The following is a 24,765-nucleotide window of genomic DNA, read 5'->3' on the forward strand; positions in this document are numbered from 1 at the left end:
AAGATTGTTCTGAATGCTGTTTGGGTCTTCTACAGTAACAGATATTCTATCAAGTTTTGTCTTATATACAAATCAGATAAGCATTTTCTCTGCCTCCTCCTCCAAGTCTTTAATGAATTTATTGGCATGCGACGTAGTGACTCATTCCAGCTTGATAGGAATCAAGTCACAAACACTTGTTATAGTATATAATTTTTGAACCTGTTGCAGATCTGCTAAATAGATGTTACATCTTGCCCAGGCTTTAACACTGAACCACTTTTACCATTTTTATAAGCATACACCTGTTTGGAGAGATTCCTTCAGAGCCCTTCACAGTCCCTTTTTGTGTTAATCTTTTTAAACAATTTGTATCATCAGATAACTTTTTCATAGCCAGATTTCTCTTCCTAAAAAATTGGTCTGTACTGTATAACTTGGGTGAGCTGTTCTACTGATAATGTAGTAATGTACTCCTTGCAATAACTTTGTGCTCTATGTATCACATTTTATATACTGTATTTTACTCTTATTACTCTTTTTAATATTTTACATATATTTTTATAGACACTTATATTTGATAGAATATTAGTCATGATAATGCAAATTAATAAGGTTGTTTTTAAATTTGATTAAGGGACTCATTTACATTGTGATCTAAATGTATTTTAACATTTAATTGGAACTTGTAAATTCAAATTTAAAATTCTTTTAAATCAGATGGCTCATATTTTAAGGCTAAGGCTAATGTGTATATGTTTATAGAATTGTATCTTGTACTGGTCAGTGACCGTAATAAAATTGAACATACTGATAAGATTAGTGCTTATGCAACCTACCCTTGTAATATTTATTTAACATTAAATGCAGATTTTTTTCGTGTCTCTATTCAATGTCTGTAAGGAATGCCTAAGACCAAATAAAAGACTCAGACTCTAAATCAAGTTTAAGCTCTGGCTTTTATTTAGAATAGAATGCACACCAGTAAAAAGCTGAGAGTGAGGGAAGCGTGCCAAAAGTTGAATTAAATAGTCTCGCGCCAAACAGCGCTCCACCCCCACACTCCCCGGGTGTGCCCCACGAGTTCCACGGAGTGACAGGCCATCAAGACTTGATAGGTGAGAGGTCGTCCAGCCCCATTCGCCCCGGGCATTGCCCTGTTTATCTTCCTGCGAGGTAATGGTCCATTACCGGGCAATTAGACCTCAATATTCCTCGAAAGCCCGGACGCGCCTTTCCGAACCTCGCCCTGATCCTTTCTTTATCAGGGGCGTTAATGGCCGACTACCGGGTGATGGGACCTTGTTTGTTCAGTAGATCTCCCAACCCCATTACCTTCTTTGTCCGGTTTATCACCCGCACCTCTCCAGCCATTGACACGCATCCACACTTTGTCATGTGAGCCGTTATGATGTCGCAAACATCGCAACGGCGATCATGACAATGTCTACCTTGTTAGCTTCCTCAAAATGCGGCAAGACTTCAACAAATCCTTGTTGTGGGACTTACATGAAAGCATAACCATTTATTAATTCTGCATCAGGTTCGAAAAATTGGTATCAATTGATCCATAACTCTTGAACCCGCTCCAAGCTGTGTTAATTGATTTTAACAGAAACACCATTGACTTCAACTGTTCAGGCAGAATTACAGAATTAGAAGAGGCCATTTAGGCCATCACATCCAGTCCCTTGCTCGGTGTCAAAATCCAAGTTAAAGCATCCCAGACAGATGCTTGAACAAAGTCAGTGAGCCTACCGCCTCTCTGTGCAACTGGATCCACTGTGGCATTGCTCTTAAGTTGTTTTGTCCCCAAAAATTCAATTGAAATCTGCCCTTGTGTAATTTGGCTCCACTATTTCCTATCTTGCATTTTGAAGATAGAGGACAGGTCTGAACTCTCTCTGGGGGACCACCTTTCAGCTCTCTGAAGGCTGCTATTATATCCTCCATGCAAACACCCATCTTCTCTTTCCAGGGCTAAACATGTCCAGCTCCTTTAACGTCTCTTTATAAGCCTTAGTTGCTGGTCACCTGATAATTCTTACTGACCATCTTTGCACTTGTTCTTCTTTTCTGAATCCTTCTGGAAACAGAACTTGAGGTGAGATCAGAGCAACACAGAATGGACTGGAATTATGGATTTCTGTATAATTTATTTGTTGAATAAAGCTCTTAACTATAAAGAGGAAATAAATTCCTTCTAGCAGTTTTTCACTCTGTTATTGGTTTGGTAAACCTCTTATTAGAGACGAGCTGAATTTCTGAAAGTGAACATCATGGGTGCCCACGGACGGGGAGAGGGATTGAAAAGTAGGATAGAAAATGTTTTATTACACTAAATAAATTACTCTGGAAAAAATACTGTAAAGCCAAGGATTTTGCCAGTAGAACAAAAGAAACATGAGACATTCGGAAAGTGAAGAATACGTTTTCTTTCTGTTTCTTAAAACTTTCTGGTAACCACACGTATCTATAAAGGTGACCCCTTCCCCAAAGCTCCATATTAAAACTTCTTGAATACAAGTATATATTAAATACAGTAACAACATTTCATGCAAGAATTTCTTTTCTGTACAGCTCAGCCAGCTCAGTAGTATATTTCAATCTATACATTCTCAAAGGCTTAGCAATGTTCCCTATCTTAGAAATATTTTATTTTATACAATGCTGGTGATAAGGAAGAAAGGTGGTGGTGTATGATTTCTAAACGATTGTCATCTTAAACAGTATCTGTGAATCAGCAGACAATGTGGGATCTCTTTTAAATGGATAGCAATGTCAGGATTTTTTCAAATTTTTAGCTGAAATTATTTTGTAAAAACTTGAGCTGCGGAAATAGTGGGTGACTTAGTCTTGCCAAGATCATGTGGGCAGTGGCATTCAGTAAGGGTTAGGTCAGGAGGAAAAATCTGTTCAGTTTACAATGTAATATATTCTTTCCTCACCCAGACACAAACCACAATGTAGTTGTATGTCAATATTTGCACATTCCCAAAGTTTTTGATACAGTCCAGCGATTTAAGAAAGTATGTGCAAAAACACGCATATTGGGGAAGTGTACAAAAATGTTCCTGTGGAATTTTAATAAAAAATATTCACGAGGATGAAACAGGATGAAATAAACATGATACTACAGGAAGAAGAAGAGAAGCCAAATGAAATCAGAAGTGACAAGTTTATCCACCCCTACTCAGCCTGACTATGTACAAAGGGAAGAATTTCCAGGTATATAGGAATATAGGCATGTTGTAACATAAACAAACACATCACATTTTGTTCATATTAGATACATGTTTAAGTATCATAGCTTTCATCAGGGACTGTAGGTTTTATTGTTTTTAGAGATGATGCTGAGAACCTCATACTCAAGGAGAACTGCAGAAAAAGTTCTCCAGATCTGATTTTGAATAGAAACGGGCCCTTTCTGAACAGAAGTCATCCCTGCTCCAGACAAGATGGTTTAAAACTACCGGAGCATAAACAAGGTTACCAAAAGAAAGAAATCAGGAACAGAAATGCAACATATTCAACAGTTGGCATCTCCTTTTCGGGCAGTGCTCCTGTGCCTTCAACGGAGCACGCCTGTGATTTTAATTTCCTGTTGCATGACAGATGTAGATCTCATCACACACAACAAAGAGGTAGAGGGATTAGGAAACTTCATCTACCAAAAATGTTAATTCAACATTTGACTAAATGCCCTCACACTTATGCATAATTCACAGTTCTGCTGCTCTTTGCTCAGGGGCATCTGAAAGAGATGGGAAGAGTCAAAAAAGTCAAGATGGTGGCCACAGGTTCACATCCAAAGCCCTGCCCTTTTTATGTGCGTTGACACATATAAAACAGGGGTGGGCTCTGACTGAACATCCATAGGCACTAACTTATTTCTTCTTTTTTACTCCCTCTGAATACCATGGACAAGCCTGTCTTGCTTAAAATAACTACTTGGATCTTTATTGTTGTTATTAAGAAAGCTGATAGGATAAACAATTAGACTTTTCTAGGAAGATTTTGAAATGTGCCTCAATGATTCAAGAGACCATTCTTTTTTTTAAAAAAGTGCCAGGACGTAGAGTCTTCCTACACCATGTATAAACATTCTTCTTTTCCCCTTCAAAAGGAATGATGTAAAATTAATTACAAAAGACATATTCAGGGTAGGACTCCAAATACTTCAAGACAAACCTTTGCCCAGATACAAGAAACACACAAGTGCCAGAGAAAGATCCCTGAGTTGGCGATGCAAATGCCTAGATTCACATGATGCCACGCTGGCTTCATGGTAACTGCCCCCCATTCAGTAACACAGCCCCAGAAAGCACATTTAAAGTGGAACTGATGTAAACTCAAGGTCACTCCCTCAAAGAGAGAAACCAGCAAGCAAGCAAACCAATCACACCAAGACAAATAACACAGGGGACAGAAGTTCTGCCATGTGCAGACAATTTCTTCCTCCGCCATACTCCATTTTCCAGGTTTTTCAGATTGAAAATGAGAATAACTAAATAAGATTGAAGTGGGCTTAAATGCATAGTGAAAACATATCTTTAAAGCTCATTAATATATTACATAGCCTCAGGAAGCATCTAATTCAATAAGCTACAACACATAACAGCCAGTAGCCATTGGAACTTGGAAGCAGAAAAAAAATAAGGAAAAACAATTGGGGCCTTTCCCCACCTGCACAAATATGTCCTGTCCCCTTGATGTTGCCAGCCTCAAGCCATCCTTAGATATACTGTGCTAAAGTTGCATTTTCTCCCCTGTCTGGGGACATAAAGTCAGTTAAGCTTTATTACCCCTCATCTTCCAAGAAAGTCAGATGATTGGCTGTGACAGAAAAAAGAGGCAAGACAGGCAGTCAGTATTCTGCGAGTCTTGTTTCCCGCTGACTCAAACGGGGGTAGGAAGCATTTCCACAGCAGTGGGAAAAAGCCTTTAGAGCCTTCTAAAGTACTTGCCTTCAAAATTATGTTCATTTCAAAAATCAACTGTTGTGCGCAAAAAAAGAGGTGAACTCAATATACATTAGACGGTCAGTGTATGAAGTTGGTCTAGTCCCCCTTAGTCATGGAACCTCACTAGTTGACTTTGGGGCAGTTGTCCTCTCTCAGCCCACCCTACCTCCTCAGAGGATTGTTGCTGAGAGAATAAAATGGAGAAGCTCATGTAAGCTGCCCTGTAATCTTGGAGAAAAGGCGGGATATGAATCTAATTCTCCTCCTCCTCCTCCTCCATCATCATCATCTGCTCTTAGCTACTGTTCTTTAAAAAATGTTGACAGGTAGGACATCCACACTTCATTTCAATAATTACTGTAGGACTTTTTCCCTGGGGAAAAAAAAAGCTTTGCAATGTTGCAAAAACAGGCTTCAAGATGACCTTTCTGAAATCTCTTCTTCTTTCCAAAGGCTGGAATTCATCAGTTATGATTCTCCATGTACCTGAACTTGCTGCTATTGTGAGAATAACCAGCTAAAGTGTGGAAGCTTTCCACAGAAATCCATGTTTAGAATTTAAAGTCAGGCACCCATGCCATTAATCCCCCCGTTACATCTGTACGAACTATGGATCGCACTGAACACAGTTCCAGGCACCTGGCCTGAAGGACAGCCAAGTTTGATAAGTGATGAGAATGCATACTCTGGCCTCAAATTTGCACCCCCTAAATACTCAAGGACCACAGACATAAGTTACATAAATGTCATCTGTGTCTTAGGATGCAGAGAGACAGAGTTGCTTTGTCTTGTGCCATATAACGCATGAACTTTTTCTGGGCCTTTTTCACTGCAAGACTCTTGATTTGCTTGACACTTTTTCATCTTGAGTGACCTATGAAGAATAAACTATGCAAAGGGGATGCTGATATTTAAATCATGCTGTCATTTTGTTAGGAAGTCACCATTACGATTATTCTGGTCTTATGGCACCCAATTATATCTTTGTGGGCCACTTCGGACAGCTGCTGTCTCTCACGGAGAAACTAATACTAGCCAAGATGAAGCCATAGTTTACCCAAAGATAGTATGTCAGCTCAGTGGCAAAGTATTTCCTTCTTTGTAGAAGTGCACAGATTGAGCCTCCAGTATTTCCAGTTAAAAAGATCTCAGGCAGCAAGCAAGAAAATGACAGCCGCTACTAGTCAGATAGGCTAAATGGATCAATGAGTTGAGTTGTAATGAGATAACCAGATATATACTTACGGTCTAAATTCACACAAACATGGGTAGACCTGTCTCCAGGCAATACCTTACACAAAAAGAGGGTTTCTATGCATGGAGAATTGGCATAGCAGGGAAATGGCCAGACTAGAATCTTCCTTTCTAAAATACTGGCTTTCCACACTGATTCTTTACTCCTGAATTCAGCTTTCTGGTATACAAGAAGCTGAACATCCCCCTCCACAAAATAAAGCTCTGAAAAAAATTGTGGGAGAAAAAGGATTCCCACAAGAACGAAACACGGCAGATGTAGATGGTTAAGGCCATACTGAACTTCTCTGCCCAGGAGTGCTTCTTTCTCATAAGCCTGCAAGCACGAGAGTGCAGCCAACTTCTAATTCTAGAATTCAGGCATCTACTCAAAGCCAAGCATGATTTCAGCAGCCAGTCTCTAGTAAGACCTGATGAACTATATGGTAACCAATCAGATGGCCAAATATATTTCTCAAAAAACCTGATAGGCTACCTCAAGTCATGTGGTACTTCCTGACTCCTATAAAAACTTATAGGGCTGTGTCAAAAGAGGGTCTTGCTAGTGAAGGACAGAGTCACCCCACCAGCAGCTACTTTTGACAAGAACTCTATTAGATCTCATCCCCAACTATCACAAAACTTTGTTTCAAAAGAAAAATGCAGTTCATAGGGCACTGAAAAAAGAGAGATAAAAAAGGAATTAAATCTTCAGAAGAAGATTTCTAAGGGTTTGAATTATTCTGCCTCCATTAAAGAGTAAACTCTACCCGCCCTCCCCAGCCATAATTTAACTGTCCAGTATTTGCACAACTATATACAAGAAAAAACAACCCAGCTACATAACAAAAGTAAAAATAAAAACAAAACAAAAATATCAGTTTTTGATTTCTTTTGACAATTCACCCGCATTAAGTCCGAGACTTCAAAAACATGCATATTCCTTGATGTCTTTTGGAAATGTTCAAGCATGCAATTTCTTCAGTCCCAGGTAAGAGTCTACAATTCATTTTGCGGAGAAACCGAGTTTCTTTTGTGCTGGTCATTCCTTGGTCTCTTTGCCTGGGGACAGGGACACAGGAAACAACTGTAAGATTTTATTTTAAAAAAAATTAACACTTGCTCTGACCTTTCCTTAACTTGACACAATTCAATGAAGTGAATGGGCACCACAACAAAAGAAAGGATTTTCTTTGCAGAAAACATTTTTATCTCATTAAATAGATTCAGACACTACATTATGCCATAACGTGGTTTGTTTGGTTTTGGGGTAATGCATGCTGTGAACCTAGCTATGGTCATTTGCTCAATGAATTATAGTTAAGCAAATCATGGCTTAAAGCAATAGGTGAAGCAGGTCACTATCTCAAGATAACTAACTTAATGGGGAAGGATGGGGAAATTTAGGGGTCAGAAACTTTGCATTAAGCCTCTGCTTTATGTCATTTCATACACTGGCATTTCCAGGAATTCTTGCCCAACTCAAGAACGGGCAGCTGATTAGATAGTGATGCTGGAAAGTGCTCTAAGTTCTTTCTTAATTTGGTTCTACAAATGGGACAAAATTAATGCATTATTAAGATGCAAAGACTAAGATTTTGATGGCTGGATTGTTCTCAGTCTGACTCTTGGGGACTTACAGAATTCTTCTATATCTACCACACACAAACACACTCATCTCATACCCAGAAAATATATCATGGGAGGGAGTTCTAGCCTTATTTAGTTACTCCATTTACATAGCTGCCCATCTGACATGTGACCCAGGGTGGCATACACAATTAAAAGCAATAAATGACAACCAAGGGAAAAATAAAATAAAACAAAACAAAACATACTGAACTAGAAGCAATTCAAACAACTAGGACCAATCAAAATGGGCTCACAAAACCTCCTAACTCAGTGCCTGGGGGAAAAGTGAGACCTTCAGAGCCTTTCAGAAGGCAGGTTATCCAGATCTTGGCAAGGATGCTACTCCACAGGGCAAGCACAGTGACACAGAAGACATGTCTCCTGGGTCCCATCAGATGCTGCTGCTTGAATAACGGGACCCAGAGCATGCCAACCCTATCAGAACTTATTGGACGTGCAAAAGTAACGGGGACAGGTGGTCCCATAAATAACCAGGCCTTGTCCTGATGGGCTTTATTGGTGACAATCAGTATCTTGAATTATACCCAGAAGCTGACTGGCAACTAGAACAACTTACACAGTAGCAGTGTTACATGGTGTGACTTCCCAAGCAATCTTTTGGTTAGTTGACTATTTTCTTGAGTACTAGCCCTTTACTAAATGAATGGCTCACTCTTGCCCTTTCCAAGGGCTGGCCTGGAAAACTGCTCTGTGGATCTCAGAGTGGCACAGAGTGGGCTCTCTGTACCTTCCTTAAAGTTTCTATCCTTTTCAGAAGACTCTGCAAGTTGCTGGTGGAGTCTGATGCTCTCCTACAAAGAAGACCAAGTTGCAGACGGCACTCTCCTTGGTCAAAAGAACACCCCCCTCCCCCCCAACAAATCCTTGAGCCAAATAAGCAGAGTGCATCATATCCTTTGCATGGAGAAGGTTTCAGGTTTAATTCTTAGCATAGCTGTGCAGATCTGGAAAAGAATCTTGCTCAAAATTCTGGAGGAATGCTGCCAGTGATTATAAACCACAGGTCAACAACTGTTACAGGTCCTGAGTCATGTCTGCTAAACAGCCAAAATTTCCAAAATTGCATGAGATTTTGAGTGACATGCATTTTGGAGAAAATAATTTTGGTTTCATATAGGTGTAGATGGGCTATGGGGTTGCCAATACTACAGAAAAAAATTGATCCAGATAGATCAATGGATGTAGCTCATATGAGGCAGCTCCCAGTGTTTCCATAAACTCACTTAACAGGAAACTGGGATGGTTCCAGTTTCTTTTGTAGTGTGTTCTTGCTAGCCAACCCAGACTTAGGAAACAATCTGTAGCATCCGAGAATAAGAAGCGGAGCTGTGAGTGTCCTGCATAAACTTTCCCCATTCTCTAAGTTCTTTCTCCAAGGAGAATCTGCTGACTTCTAGTCTTGCCATTTAAGATCATTTAATTTTCACAGGTCTTTCAAAATGCCAGCTGGATGAGTTACAGGTAGTCCTTGCTTAACAATGGTAATTGGGACCAGGAACTCTGTTGCTAAGTGATGCAGTCATAAAGCATGTCATGTAACCACACCAACTTACAACGGCAGTTCCAGTTGTAGTCATTAAGCAAATCCCACACGGCTGTTAAGTGCAATGTCACATGACCACGACTAGCGACCTCCTGCCTTCCCCATTGACTTTGCTTGTCAGAAGCCATCTGCGAAGGTTGCAAATGGCGATCACGTGCCTGTGGAATGCTGTGGCTGTCATAATTGCAAGCTGGTTGCCAAGCGCCCGAATTGCAATCACATGACCATGGGGCCGCTGTGATGGCCACAACTTCAAGGACTGGTCATAAGTCTGCTCGTTCAGCACTGTCATAACTTCGAACAGTCATTGAATGAGTGGTTGTTCAACAAGGACTACCTGTATTTCATTCTTTTAGTTGCTCTGTTGTAACACTTGCTGTTTGGCTGGTATTTATTGATCTCTCCCCACTCCATGTTTTTACTTATTTTATTGCTCGCTCACAACAGCTCCAAAAAACAATGCTGGCAGAGGAAGGCCATAATTTAAAATATTATCTTAGTTAGATCAGGAAGGTGTTGGTGTTTATTTTGCACTGTGTCTTCTACCTTTGTGATTCAGGTTTGTGCACTACATCAACACAATTAACAAGCCAAGAAGCTGATGGGCAATCTGCTACAGGGGCACTCACCATCTAAATGGTTACGGGAGAGATACTTCAAGCCTTCATCCAGCAGGATAACTGGCAAAGAGATTTTCAGCACTGTCTCCCATTGAGGCCAGCTAAGTGGGGTCACCTGGAAGATCAGCTGCAAGATAAGAAGATGATATGGATCACGTCCTTTACCTCCAAAGCTCAGCCTGGGAATGTTGTTGCTGATGTAGCCTTCCAAAGAGAAGGAACTGAAGGACTCCCAGACTTGCTAAAACACCAAGAAACTTCAAGATGGGCAACTTTTTGGAGTCAGGAGCCACCCATATTTGGGGGATGAGGCGTGGACCACAACGCATATGGCAACGGTAGAAAGCCTGGGTGCAGCCAGGGTTCGTTTGCATTTCTGAGTTCTTTTACTACTGTAGACTATTTTTTTTTGTGCGTTTCCTGCTTCAAAATGGTAGGGAGCCCTGCTGCTGGTTTTTTGGCAATTTTGGCCCCCAAATTCTGCACTGTGATCAGAAGCAGTTCTGGGATCCTGAGACCAACATTGCTGACCATTGCCACCAGGAATCCAAAGAGAGCAATGGAGATGCTGAGATGTGGCTCAGTGAGATCCTTCCAAATCTCAGCCAGTTAACCACTTTGGGTGCGAGGGACACTACTTACAGGCAATGGCTTCACGTACAGAATCAGGAAATGCAGGGCCATAGACATGATAATGGCTCCCAGGAGCCAGATGTTCAGCCAGGGGGGCATCCTGAGCAGCGACTGGTTTTCAGACACACTGTGGAAGAGACAGAAGCCAATCATGCATCCCCAATTCCTTAGCTTTTGGGGGGCATCTACATTGATCTGGTTTTCCCTCTACATCATTTGAGGCAACGGAGACAATTCTAAGTGATCATGATTATTTACCCAAAGTTGATGGCTCAGCACCTACAACCACACAAGGTACACCAATGCTACATAATTATTAAAAGAAGGTCACTATGTCAGTGGTCTTCCAACATATGTTGCAGCCTGAAAAGGGGCAACAAGTTCCATTGCCCCTACAAGACACGTTCAATACCCTGGCAAGTTATTTGGGTAGAAAACCCCACCAGCATCTCAACCCATCCCTGGCAGTAAAATACCCAGGAAATAAACCAAGAAACATAATAAACCAAACCAATGGATTTATCCGAGATGATATGAGGATTCCTGCCTTGGGCAGGGGGTTGGACTAGAAGACCTCCAAGGTCCCTTCCAACACTATGATTCTACGATTCTACGAAACAAGCACAAATGAAATAACTGCTGCTCTTTCGTTGCTCTCCACAACGTGCTGTCAGACATGACCTTCTCTTTACTCTCTCCAGTGATTGGACAGGCAGTGATTTCTAGAATTTATGCCATGGAAGAAAAATATCTATGCAAGCTGGTTTTGATTAACAATAGATATCCATGTACTGCAGAGGCATCCACAAGAACACACGCCAGCTTCAAGATTTCTTGGGAAAGCTCTACTCTAAATCCTGGTCTCAATGTATTGAGCCTTTTTCAAAAAATAAGATTAGCCTAAGTGTGTAGCTCTTCTTCTTCAAGAGACACCCAGCTGGGGACACTATACCTGTTGAGTGCGTTGCACATCTCAATTGTCACCAGCACCGAGAGTGCCATGGTGGTTGGATAACGAGATTCGAAGATTTCACAATCGACGCCTTCAAAGATGGGGTTGTCTTCTGTGCATCTCATGAAGTTCCTCTGTGAGCAGAAAAACACAACCACAAGGCTACAGCGCAAAGACTGCTGCAAGGTGAGGCTTGGAGATTAAGGTGTTCTAAAGCTTGCAGTGGTGTGAAGACTTCTAATGTTGCTGGGGACGGTCATTACGGGAGAGATCTTATTATTGTTTTAATGAAAACATGTGGCAATGCAGAAGACCATTGTATTTCGAGGAGTCAAGTGACGTATTTTGATTTCTCTTTCATATTTTAAGAAAATTATCAAAATTTAGAGTTCATTCTGAGCTACAGTTGCCATGACTCAACCTACAGACAATTCCACCTGGATGACTGAGAATCTTCATTGACAGTGTTGTAGCTCAACACTTTACCTGCTTGTTTTTCACTCTTGCTTGAAAAGTGGGGAGGAATCTTCACATAGTTGTGTGAAGACCTCAAGATTGTTAAGCTAGCCCTAGCTTATCTGTATAGTTCCCAGACTCCGGGAACTATCTGGTCAAGGTCGGATCTGACAGCTTCAGTGCCATGGAAACAGTCATGAGGTCTTAGTGCCAAACTCTGATAAAAAGTTAAGTTAAAACTTAAGATTGCCCCTTACGCTTTTGAGCGTGGGCACGGGCCTTGGTACCAGGAGCTGTGTTACTTGGGCCATCTGGGGTCTCTCCACTGTCACCTTATTGGATCTCCCAACTGCAAGGGAGATTGGTTATCATCTTGCTTGCTATGTTATACTTTTCATGTTTCTGCTTAATCTGCCTAAATTGTGTTTCTGTTTAAATCTGTTTGCTTGAGTTAATAATAAAGCTTAAGATCTCTTTACTCACTGGTGTGATCATTGTCTCTGGATCTAACAGAACCAGTTGTCTGGGCACTTGATCACTGCCTTGACACTTTGGAAAACAGTATTTTATATTATGGTCTTGATCACTGTATCATAAACCAGGAGGCGTCCATAGAGCATGATAAATAAAAACATAAACTTCAGCACGCAGCCAATATTACAAGCAATAGGAAAATACTATAACCTTTTCAAAAGGTAAGGATATGTGCCATGGATATTGCACTCAGCTCCTGCAGGAAAGACAGGTTGTAAATCTAAAGATTTAACAAAACTCAAATAACTCTGAAAACATGTGGGACAGAAAAACAAAGTTTAACAGCATCTCTAAAACTGAGTGAAGAATGGTGTAATTATCCTAGGAGATTTCTACAACTCACCCCCAAGAAGCCCCTATTTTGTGTTAACACAAAAGCTCAGGAAAAAAAACACCAGTGTTTGATTTTTAGATGCTATATGTCTTCCTGCAGGGATGCTTTCTTGCTCATAAGAGTGGGAAGAGAGGATGCCTCTGCACTAACTATTAAAAGAGTTCAGTTTAAAACAAATTATTTTTTAAAAATCTCAGTCCAAGATTTTTAGTTAATTGTTCCAACCAATTAATCAGCTGGGAGTGACATCCTCTAGGTTTATACGCAAAAATTAACCTCAGTACGTTCAGGACTCATTCCCAGATAAAAAGGCAAGGGATGGCAATATTTACAGACCTAACTGTGACCTATTTTTGTTCCCTGTTTTGAATGTTTTTTTGTAGGAAAGCAAGTGATTACATACAAATGCACACATGGGGCTAAATGAGACTACATTATGGACGCGTTTCATCTTTACAACATTCAAGACACACAGGCAGTACCTATTTAAGCATATTAAGGTCATGGGATCAGAATGCAGCTCTGCTCTGCCATTTTATACCTCCTGATATAATATCCACAATGAGGTTTGCAATGAAATGTGCTCCCTGTTCCAGATTCCAGCTATTCTGTTCTGTTCTCCAGTTCTCTTCTTTTTAATTTTCTCTGTAGTGTCCTCACAACTGCTTAGCCCAGTGTTTCTCAACCTTGGCAACTTTAAGCTGTGTGGACTTCAACTCCCAGAATTCTCCAGCCAGCATGGGAGTTGAAGTCCATACAGCTTAAAGTTGCCAAGGTTGAGAAACATTGACTTAGTCTATCTGGTCCTCACAGAACTGTTTTTCTTCCCCTTAAATATTGTATTTTTCAGTAAAAAGATGGAGTTCCCTGCAAGCTTGATGACTATACCTCTCCTCTTTCTGCATGTGCTTATGTGAGATTTGTCACATTGGCTAAACAATCAAAAGCCTCATATTCTAGCAAAAGTAGGAATTAGTGTTTTCCCCTGTTTATCCAACTAGTAAATTTTGCCTCCATGACATCCTCAAAGTCTCCCCATTATAGAAACTCCTGTTGTTTCCACAATTCAATGACAATCAGCAGATATAAAGAACAAATTCCTTGGATGCAAAGGAATTCCTATGGGAGACTTGAATCAAATAAACTAAAAAACAAATCTAAGTCTCATATCAGCTGTCTAAATAAATTAACAATAATACCTTCACCTTCTTGAAACAATTGGATAAAAAACAGTACGTTAGTGATGTTGCATCCACACTCACTCTGAAGCACCTTTTTTGGCTCTGGAACTAAAGCAAGATATAAAGATGCGAACTGTGTTTTTCTCAATTTAGATCTCTAACTTACCAGTTGGTGGAAGGTAACTTGAGGTCCTTCAGCATCGTACAAGAACCACCAAGTAGCTGCACCTACAGTTGCAAACCCAACATAAACTGCAAGGGAAAAGGAAAATTAAACAAAGGAACTGGGAACAGGTTAAATAGCTTTTTGGTCTTCGTGATATGATGCTCATCTCAGAAGCCCACCCAACTCACTCTATCCAGTTTCATTCCAACCACCATCACCACCAGGCACATTTCAAATGGTCGGTTGACATCCTTCATTCATTCTGTACCCTGCTTCATCAAAGAATCTAAGCAGCTAAAACCTTTCCAGTATTCCAGTATCTAAAAAAGGTGTTGAAAGGGTACTGCAGCCAGGTCAACATTGCATTGGGACTAAAAAGGGTTAATTCATGAATATTCATGAGGGGCTGGAAAAGGGAGGGTTTGCTTGTTGCTATTCTCAAAGGTGTGCATTCCAACATGAGGACAGGTTCTTCCTCAGCCGCCACAAAAGGCTCTCCACAATCCAGCCCCATCAGGGATGTACTCTGAAATCATCTCCCGTGTCACCTATATAATGCTAATTCCCTTTTATATTTAATTGTCTCTGGATGCAGCTGGTCTCAAGTGATAGCTCTCTGCATGAGACAAAGAAACACTCCTAAGTGTGATATGGAAAAGCAGCAGGCAACCATTATTTATCTGCATTCATTTTATAGTACTTATTAACTGCCCCAATCCCAAACGAGCCTGGGTGGCCTGTATAACAACAACAACAACAACAACGCTTTACTTGGAGTAGCTTACTCCTGCGGCAATACCTTTAACACCATTAAACAACAGCATCTGCCTATACCAGGTCCTTGGGTAGGACTTGATAGGTGGATAAAAATGACAAATCCAGTCTAAAAAACATCTGGCTGACTGTGCGATCAATAATAATGATAATAATAATATAAGTATTATGGAACCAGATTTTTTTTAAAAAAAATCCACTTTGGAGGACAGCAGGGAGTATGCATGAAATCCAAGAGAGGCTAGTGATAAAATGTGCAACACAACGCAAAGCCTGTGACTTATGAACTTCTGTCAGATGTTGGGACACAAGTATATATATGCGAGTATATTAGGATAGAATTTGTGTCCTAATGGATCTGAAAGTGCAGGTAATTTTGGTTTGCTGCAGATGTCTACAGGAGTGGGGTGATGACTCAGTGATGTCCCTTGAGACAGGAAGAATTGAAATTTCCTGACTTTGTAATTTGTGAGTTTAAAAAATTGAAATGTGGGTATATGACTTACAGTTACTCATTTCATTACTATGACTATGTGTCACCAGGTGTTGGTGGCAAGATCAGCGGGAGAGGGCTTCTACAAGAAAGAAACCAAAGCTGGGCTCTATAACTTGCCACCGTTGTTGTACATGTAAAATTGCCTTCCACAATATAGGCTTCCTCCACAATCTATAATTCCCAGCCACAGTCATGCTGGCTGGAGCGTTCTGGGATTTGAAACCCACCCATCTGGAAGGCACCCAAAATGGCCATCAAAACAATGTTCTCACCTCCAATTGCAAGGTAGCGGAAGAACAGCCACCCACTAATAAGAGGCTCCCTGGGATTCCGGGGCAGCTTGTCCATGATGTCAAGGTCAGGAGGATTAAAGCCGAGGGCCGTAGCCGGCAGCCCGTCGGTCACCAGGTTCACCCAAAGCAGCTGGACTGGAATCAAAGCTTCAGGAAGGCCCAGGATGGCTGTCAGGAAGATGCTGAAAATGGAATACAAGGAACGGCCTTCACCAGGTGGCTTCTTCTCCTTTATTAGGGCAGGGCTAACCTTTTCAGAGTAAACCAGAATCCACCTCTGTTTAAATCCTTGGCAAATGTTTATAAATTGAAACAGAGCTAGACAGCACCCAAGAGAAGGGCCTAAAGAGTTGACAATTGTGTACCCTAAAAAGCTGCTTTCTGCAACCGACATCAGTCTTACACATTGGCACAATGTTTGCATAGTATGCAAATACACTTGGAATACACTGTACTTTCAAGCCAGCAGATTCAAATTATACAACAAAACCCAATGACAGAAGCATCAGATCAAAGATACTCAAGCCAGCATTAACTAGTCCAGATGTAGTCTGGGCTCACTTCACTTTCTTTGAAAGGTATTTTCAAGTTGGAGCAGCGAAGGCGCATTTTTATGTTTCAGGTTCCAGGCACCACCTCTACCTTCTGCTCAGGTTCTTGGACAAGTGGTGGAGCTCTCAGCCTCACCAGCTTGACTTCTCTGAAATGGGGGCTTGTGATCAGTCATGCTGGCCACAAGCAACTTTGTAAATGGGTGTGTAACTCTTAGAAAGCCATTTCGTGAGTGTCTAGAAAAATTCTTCACAATTACAATGTGCACACCTGGCCCCCCACATCTGGGGACTCCCTGAGCCTTCTGTGCACCAGCTCAAATGGAACACTTACAGTTTTAAAATTAAATGAAAGCAGAGGTTCCCAGTTCTGAGCTGAATGTCTCCCAAGAACAATATTTGACATAGTTTGCTTTTGTTTCTATTGAATTTTCCAGCGGACTTCTTAACTCACTTGCCTATACAGGTAGTCCTTGATTAAGGACTGTTTGTTTAGCAACCGTTCAGAGTTATGACGGTACTGAAAAAAACCCAACTTATGACCATTCCTCACAGTTATGACATTCACAGGGTCCCCGCAGTCATGTGATCATGATTCGGGTGCTTGGCAACCATCATGCATTTATGATGGTTGCAATGTCCTGCAGTCATGTGATCACCATTTTCACCCTTCCCAGCCAGCTTCCAATAAGCAAAATCAATCAGAAACCACGTGATTCACTTACTGACCATGTAATTTGCTTAATGACCACTGTGATTTGCTTAACAACTGCCAAAGATTCACTTAACAACCACATTGCTTAGCAACCTAAATTCCTGTCCCAATTGTAGTCGTTAAGCAAGGACTACCTGTATGTGGGGGGACATACCACCCTCCCAGTGTTCCAGGACCCTACTCCTATCAGCTGCAACCAGAATGTCCAATATCTGTGATGGATGAAATCTGCAGTCCCATAACACTTGGTAGTTCTCTACCCTTCATTATTTTACTCTGCCTTAATGCTCTTACCAGACTACTTCTCCAACGTTAGAAGAAATGAGGTAGCGGATGAACTGCTTCATGTTATTGTAAATGGCTCTGCCCTCCTCCACAGCAGCCACAATGGTAGAAAAATTGTCATCTGACAAAACCATCTCTGCCGCTGATTTGGCCACAGCCGTTCCAGAGCCCATTGCAATACCAATTTCAGCTTTCTTCAAAGCAGGGGCATCGTTCACTCCATCACCAGTCTAGGGAAAGCAAAGTTAATTTTGCCCAAAGATTTGCCTAATCCAGTGTCTTGTTTGTGTACTGTTCCCAACCCTGGCCAGCCTGATGCCTCCAGAAAACCAGAAGATAAATTAACTCAAAATCTAAAGCTTCAGTTCAGCCCGGTCTTTCTCAAACATGGCAACTTTTAAGATGTGTAGACTTCATCTCCCAGTGAACTCTTCAGTTCTGAGAGTTGAAGTCCACGCATCTCCAAGTTGCTAAGGTTGAGAAACGCTGGTCTAGCCTGTCAATATCTATGGCAATGACAGACAATTCTCTACTACTTTCTCTCTTATCTTTTTGGATCTGTTATTAAACCGGATAGATTTATATTAGCTTCTCCTTACCTAGTCCCCTCTAGGTGTGTTGGAGTAGGAATTCCCCAAATTCCCAGCCAACATGCCCACTAGGAAAGAATTCTGGGAATGGAAGTCCAACACATCTGGATAGCACCAGATGTAAAGGCTAGACTATAGATGGATTCTGGTCCAAGGAAGGGGGAAATTGACGTGAGGAATATACGCGACCCCATTTCCTTGGTTATTTGATTTATATCTCGCCTTTCATCTATACCGCCAAGCTATCTTCCAAAACCTCTGGGTAAATCTGGAGGGTGAGATCCAAGAAGAGAAGAGGGAGCATCTGAACTCACCATAGCTGTGATTTCATTGAACGACTGTAAGTATTCAACGATCTTGGACTTGTGCGCAGGCTCCACCCGAGCAAAGCATCGAGCTGAACGGCAAGCATTGCTTTGGGCCTCTGGGGAGAGATCGTCGAATTCTCTGCCCGTGTAGGCTTTGTTCGCCACCTCCTCGCTCTCTGAGAAGATCCCAATCCTCCGGCAGATAGCCACAGCTGTTCCTTTGTTGTCTCCGGTGATCATGATGACACGGATGCCCGCTTTCTTGCACATTTCGATGGATGACACCACTTCCTTCCGAGGAGGGTCCAGCATTCCCACGCAGCCGACAAAGGTCAACCTAGTCTGCGGGCAAAAGGGAATGGAGGAATACATAGGTCAAACGTTTGATTCTCTATTTTCTAAACTTCGGATACAGGGAGAAGGCCTTGTCCCAAAAGGCAGGAGGTGTCCGGGGCTGAACCAATGGGAACCAGCCTTGGATGGGGCCCCTGCTCCTCAGAGTAAACTAGTCAGGTAGCAACTCAGTTGGGATGTTGATTAGATTCTGACACACCTAGACAGTTCCAGGAGGAGGAGGATGCCTTAAAGTAGAAATGGGTAAGCCACAGGCCTCCCAGCAATACACTCAGAGGCCCCCTCCACAATTCCTCTTGAAATGTATTGGTGTGAACTATTTTTAAGTGACAAACTTATTTTACAGGACCGAAGTCTTTAAAAGACTTAACTTTTAAGTATAATTTGTGGCTGGTTTAGATTTATGGGGGTGGATAGATTTTGTAAGGGGAGCATATTTGCTTTTACGTTGGGGGTGCAGCTTTGCCTTCCCTTTGGCCTGAAAGGTTACCCAGCCCGCCTCTGCTTTCGAATGTACAAAGACATCTCTTTCGGAGGACTTCTTGTAAGCCAATATCATGAACTCCCCTCATGGAATCACAGAGCTGGAAGAAACCACAGAGGTTATCCAATCCAATACAGGCAGTCCTCGCTTAACAACCGTTTGTTTAACGATGGTCCGAAGTTATGACGGCCTTGGAAAAAGTGCTTTACGACCTGTACTCACACTTACAACTGTCACAACCCATTGCACCACCTCAGTGGTCGGGTCATCACAATTCAGGTGCTTGGCAGCTGGCTCACATTTACGACCAGTTGCAGTGTCCTGCGGTCACATGATCACGATTTGTGACCTTTTTTGCCAGCAAAAAAGTCCATTAGAGAAGCTGGATTCGCTTAATGACCCATGATTCGCTTAATGACTGTCATAAAAGTGGTCATAAAATCGGATCGTCACATGGCGATTCACTTAATGATTGCACTGCTTAACAACCAATTTTCCAATCCCTATTGTAGTCGTTAAGTGAGGACTACCTGTACCCTGCTCAATATAAGACCCACCAGAGCTTCTCTGACAGATGATCATCCAGCCTCTGCTAAGACCTCAGCAAAGGAGAACTCACCATGTCATGTGGCAGCTTGTTCCACTGGCTGACTGCATGTACAGTGAGAAAGTTCCTTCTGATGTCTAACCCGAAACTCCTTTCTTGTAGTTTTAACATCCTGCCCTCTGGACAACCGAGAGGAAGTCCACTCCCTCCTCTATGAGACAGACCTCCATATATAGGAAGACTGCTATCATCTCTCACTTCCTAATTGTCTTTTTTGTAGGCTAAACATACCCAGAGCTTTTAACCATTACTCATAGGGCTTAGTTTCCGGACCCTTCACTATTTTAGTAGCCTTCCTCTGAACCCACTCCAACTTGTCCCTGTCCTTTTTGAACTGTAGTGCCCAGGAGAGGACACAGTACTCCAAATGCAGTCTGATCATGGCAGAGGAGAGAGGGATGATTACTTCCTATGATCTGGATGTTATACCCTGTGAATGTACCCCAAAGTCACCTTTGCCTTTTTAGCAGCTGCATCATCCTACTGGCTGATATTTAACTTATGGTCTATAAAGACACCCTGACCCTCTAGCCAGTCTTACTTACTTCATAGTTAACAAACTGGCTGGAGTCATCTAGATGCATGTCCTCTTTCCGAGGTGGATGGTCTCTCGTCGCCAAGGCAAGACAGCGCAGAGTGTCAATGCCGGTACCCCATTCCCGGATCTTGGAAAGTATCTTCTCTTTGATGGAAAAAGTCAAGGGGACTTGGTTTGTGCCAACACGGACATAACTGCAGCGCTCAATGACACTTTCTGGAGCACCCTTAAGAAAGAAAAGAAATGAAATGTCTGGACTGAACCAGGTGATCAAGCAGGCAAACTATTAAAGACTTAGGGAAACTGTGTGTGATTTTTAAGCCTTCAGATCTTGGGTTGGGTGAAGCTTTGCCAACTCTCCACAAGTTTTAGTCTAATGTCATTTATTCATGTAATAGAAGAGGAAATTATTAAATACTTGGGTAGTAAAGAAATTAATGGTATTTAATGTACTTGGAAGTTAAAAATCCATTTTAGTTTTTGTCTCTGACCTGACTAGCTTACATTTGGGAATGTGGCGCCCTGCATACTACTCAAAGGCCAAAGGTGATTCCTAGCCTGAAAAAGGTTACACGTTGCCGATGTGCACCCCATGTGAAAAATAAGTATTTCTTCATGCAAAGGATAGTTAATTTATCAGAACAGCCACTGGCTTAGACCTTTTCAAAAAGGACTAGAGTTTATGAAGGATACGGTTTTCAGTGCAGGATGCCTATTTTCTCTCCAAATAAGTTGTGCTGAAGTTGCATTGAAAACTGATCAAAGAGTCTGTAATCATAGAGTAAGAATTAATTTTGTAATTGTACTTCTATTTGCTGCAGAAGAAATTGGAAGCTTCTTCTTTCTATTTCTTTTTGTTCTGTCTTTCTGCACTTTTTCTTTTTTCCTTCTTTGCTCCTTTTACTTTTTATTAGTTTGTGTTAATTTTTATGTTTTCTGTAAATCTTTTAATAAAATTTATTTTAAAAGAAAAAGAAAACTGATCAAAGAGCACCCCCTAGTGGAAACTCAGGGCATTAAGGGGATCTCTGGAAGCTGAGCCAACATTTATTTTGAAAGGCAAACCTTTTTTTTTCAGGATCTAAAAGACCAGCTTGTGTGTCAAAAGATATCAGAGAAAAGGAAGACTGAAGTGGTAAAAATCTGAAAGGCACACATCATTTCCCTGCTCAAAGAAAAACATTTTTTTCTTCAAAACAGGCAGAGTTTGTCCCCTAGAGCATGCTGGCTGGGGAATTCTGGGAGTTGAAGTCCACACATCTTAAAGTTGCCACGGTTGAGAACACTGGTCTAGACCGTAACGGAGTTCCTCTTCTTGATACATCACAGCAAACTCACTCTGCAGCTGGAGTTCTTAGCCAGCCAAAAAGACTCCATCAATGCATTAGAGGGAAGTACTGGTGAGTTTGAGGGAATCTAAATTCTAGAAATATAAAATATTTTTAGAAATAAAGAGAACTATCCTAAGGGTGGGCGGGAGGAGACGAAGAACCAAATTAGAACATGTAATGAGGACTAAGCAATGACTATTCAGAAGAAGAAGGAGAAATGGAAGAGATGGAATGGAGCATCCTGGAGAAAGGCCTGCCTGCCTGCCTGCCTGCCCGCCCGCCCGCCCTCCCTCCCTCCTTCCTTCCTTCCTTCCTTCCTTCCTTCCTTCCTTCCTTCCTTCCTTCCTTCCTTCCTTCCTTCCTTCCTTCCTTCCTTCCTATTTGATTTCTATAGTCACCTATCTCAACCAAGTGACTCTGGGTGGCAAACGATTATAAAAACAGTTAGAACAATTACAATACAATACAAAAATAAGTATATATGGCAGCTGAGAAAAATTATCCCCATAATTAAGAGTATAGCCAAGAAACAGGGCCCTTAACACATTTGGGGCCCCAGGCCCGAGTACCTAACCAGGTCTTTAAAGCCTTATGAAAGGCCAACAGGGTCAGGGTCATCCTGATCTCTGGAGGGAGAATGTTCCAGAGGGCAGGGGCTACAGCAGAGAAGGCACGCCTCCTAGTCCCCACCAGCCGACATCCCTTGGCTGATGGGACCTGCGACATGCCCAACCTGCCAGACTGAATTGGAGAGGTAGAAACTATTGGGAAAAGACAGTCCCTTAGGTAACCTGGTTCCAAGCCATTTAGGGCTTTAAAGGTGACAACCAGCACCTTGGCCTCTTGGCTTGGATTCTGGACAGGGACATTGCCCTGTAACATTTTGCTAAGGTCTATGTCTCCAAAAGATCCATAGCAGCAATCTTTGACAAGCCAGCACCTGTCTCACTGGAAAGTGAAGCACCATCACCACACCGCCATTTTACCTGTCAAGCTCAATGCATTGAGAAAGCTACAGCAGCGGGCCCTCTAATTATGCCTTCCCCACAGCGGGACCTGGTGCCAGCTGTTACCTTGACAAAGAGCTTGCTGCTTGAAGAATTGTGACTGGAGGCCACAGGTGTGCAATACACAGACATAGACTTGCGGTCGCGGGAGAATTCAAGGGTGCATTCCTTCTTCATCAGCTTTTTGATCACCTGGAGGGGGGGAGGGTGGAATGAAGGTAGGGAACCATCAGAATCCCAGCCAGAGGAATTTTCCTTAAATATAGATTAATATTCTTGTTGAGCAATTTTTAAATTTACAGGTATAAATAGGCATTCCAGCAGCATAGATCACAAAACACACAGAGTTGAGTCTGGAATGCAAAATATAGTGTCTACACCATGCAAGTTCTTTTCAGGGTATTATACTTGCTCTCAGCCCTAAAGGATTAGAAGGGGGGGGGGAAAGGTAAAAGGGCCATTTTGTTTTCTCTGTCTGGACAAAAGTATATCCTACAGAAAATATTGGCTGGTGCCAATAGCAGTGCTCTGTTTGCCTGCTCCCTTTGGACAGTACAGGAGGGATTTTTTTAAAAAAAAGCCACATTAAGCTTTTCAAAAGTTTAATCCTCCTCTTCTGCTTCTTATTTCATGAAAATACCATGATCTGAACGTTGATATTTTGCTGCCAAAGTTTAGTGGCATGATCTGGAAATGCATTTGGTTCACTAGCTGCCAACTCCAGCTGCAGAGCTTTCTTGCCAGACCAAAGCATTATGGCATTGAAACAGTGACTTGGTTACACAGCCTAGAAATATTTTGCACCCAGCACTGAAACTAAGAGGGTTATCTGAAGAATTATGGAGCACTTCTAACAGATAATAAATAATTTGCAAGCTAACAACAACTCTGGATTTATTTACAAGGCTAATTTATGCATAGCAATGGACTGAATGGGTTACCAACCAGCGTCGAGAAATCACCAAATTTCATATTTAGTTATTTGTGGACTGATTGGATTTATGCCATGCTTTTCCATTATGCAAGCACTCAAGGCAGCTTATAACAATTAAAACAGCAATTGGCAATGCCTTAGTGCTCTGGAATTGACCCATTTCTCCTCTGCAGAGCTGCAGTTTATGCCTAGGAACAGGCTTTCATTGGGCCAGCCATGGTTGAACATGATCTGTGAACTCAGTCCCCATTTAAAGATTGCAAATACTGTGCTATAATTTATTTTGTCTCTACCTGGATAAATAAACCCCTTACTCACGGTACTGCAGGCATTGGCTCTTTCTACTCTGGAGAAACTGCTGGTATCTGTACTGAATACGTTCATCTTCTCTACAAGGCAAATCAGGGCTGTTTCTGTTGCTTCACCCACCTTTTCATAGACTTTCTTGGACTAGGAGCAGAAAGGGAAGGTGTGGTTAAAACAAAACCAAGAGACCCCTCATGATAAGCATTACAGCCTTGTTTGTTAGAAGTGATTATGTTGGTTTGGTGAGGAAGGATGTTTGAATCTCAGTGTTAAAAGCAAGAACAGAAACGGTGAAATCAAGAATCCGATTAAGCATGTCTACTTAACACGCAGGTAGGAAATAATAATTTCTAAAAGGATATGTTAATTCTGCACATGAGATGATGGAACAGACAAGTCTTTTTTAAAAAAAAAGTCAGGGGCTACATTCCTAGAAATCATCTCTTGTGAGCTTACACATCAGCTCTAAATAGGTCCAGATACAAAAACAGTGGTGAGCAGCCTTTCTCACCTTTTGTCCCTGGAGAGACCCTTGAAATATTTTTCAGGCCTCGGGGAACCCCTGCACATTCAGGCTCAAATATAAGGCAGAAATTGCAAAATTATTATATTCGTTTCATGGGTAGGTCTGTATATATGCATTAACAGTGTTCCTAAACTAAAGAATGAAACTTGCCTCTTTAATGTGAGGTTGCCTGAATTTGAATTTTTTTTTAAATAAATTGTGATCTCCCAGGGAACCCCTAGTGACCTCTCACAGAACCCTCGGGTGCCATGGAACCCTGGTTGAGAAATCCTGGTGGTGAGGGATACATGTTCCTTTTCCCCTATTTTGTGATTCTGCTGGGCCAAGGACAAACAATTGGACTCAGAGGCATCAGTGGGATCAAAGGCTTTCATCAAAGGGATGAAAACAGCCTTGCACCATAAGCAACTCCTTTTGT

At 41.7% G+C, this 24,765-nt stretch overlaps 1 protein-coding gene across 1 annotated transcript in view; it reads right to left on the minus strand.

The window, feature by feature from the left end:
• Positions 1-2,394: 2,394 nt before the first annotated feature.
• Positions 2,395-24,765, minus strand: part of LOC134493520 (sarcoplasmic/endoplasmic reticulum calcium ATPase 3) — a 60,517-nt gene continuing 38,146 nt past the window's right edge. The window contains exons 9-19 of the mRNA XM_063298131.1: positions 23,834-23,965; positions 22,648-22,773; positions 20,251-20,469; positions 18,267-18,602; positions 17,372-17,592; positions 15,791-15,993; positions 14,249-14,334; positions 11,578-11,711; positions 10,635-10,752; positions 10,002-10,119; positions 2,395-7,238 (exon numbers count right to left, since the gene is read on the minus strand). Coding sequence (XP_063154201.1) covers positions 7,219-7,238; positions 10,002-10,119; positions 10,635-10,752; positions 11,578-11,711; positions 14,249-14,334; positions 15,791-15,993; positions 17,372-17,592; positions 18,267-18,602; positions 20,251-20,469; positions 22,648-22,773; positions 23,834-23,965 — 1,713 coding nt within the window. The 3' untranslated portion in view covers positions 2,395-7,218. The remainder of the gene's footprint in view (positions 7,239-10,001; positions 10,120-10,634; positions 10,753-11,577; positions 11,712-14,248; positions 14,335-15,790; positions 15,994-17,371; positions 17,593-18,266; positions 18,603-20,250; positions 20,470-22,647; positions 22,774-23,833; positions 23,966-24,765) is intronic.

The sequence above is a fragment of the Candoia aspera genome, chromosome 1, assembly GCF_035149785.1.
Source record: "Candoia aspera isolate rCanAsp1 chromosome 1, rCanAsp1.hap2, whole genome shotgun sequence".
NCBI classification, from domain to species: Eukaryota; Metazoa; Chordata; class Lepidosauria; order Squamata; family Boidae; genus Candoia; species Candoia aspera.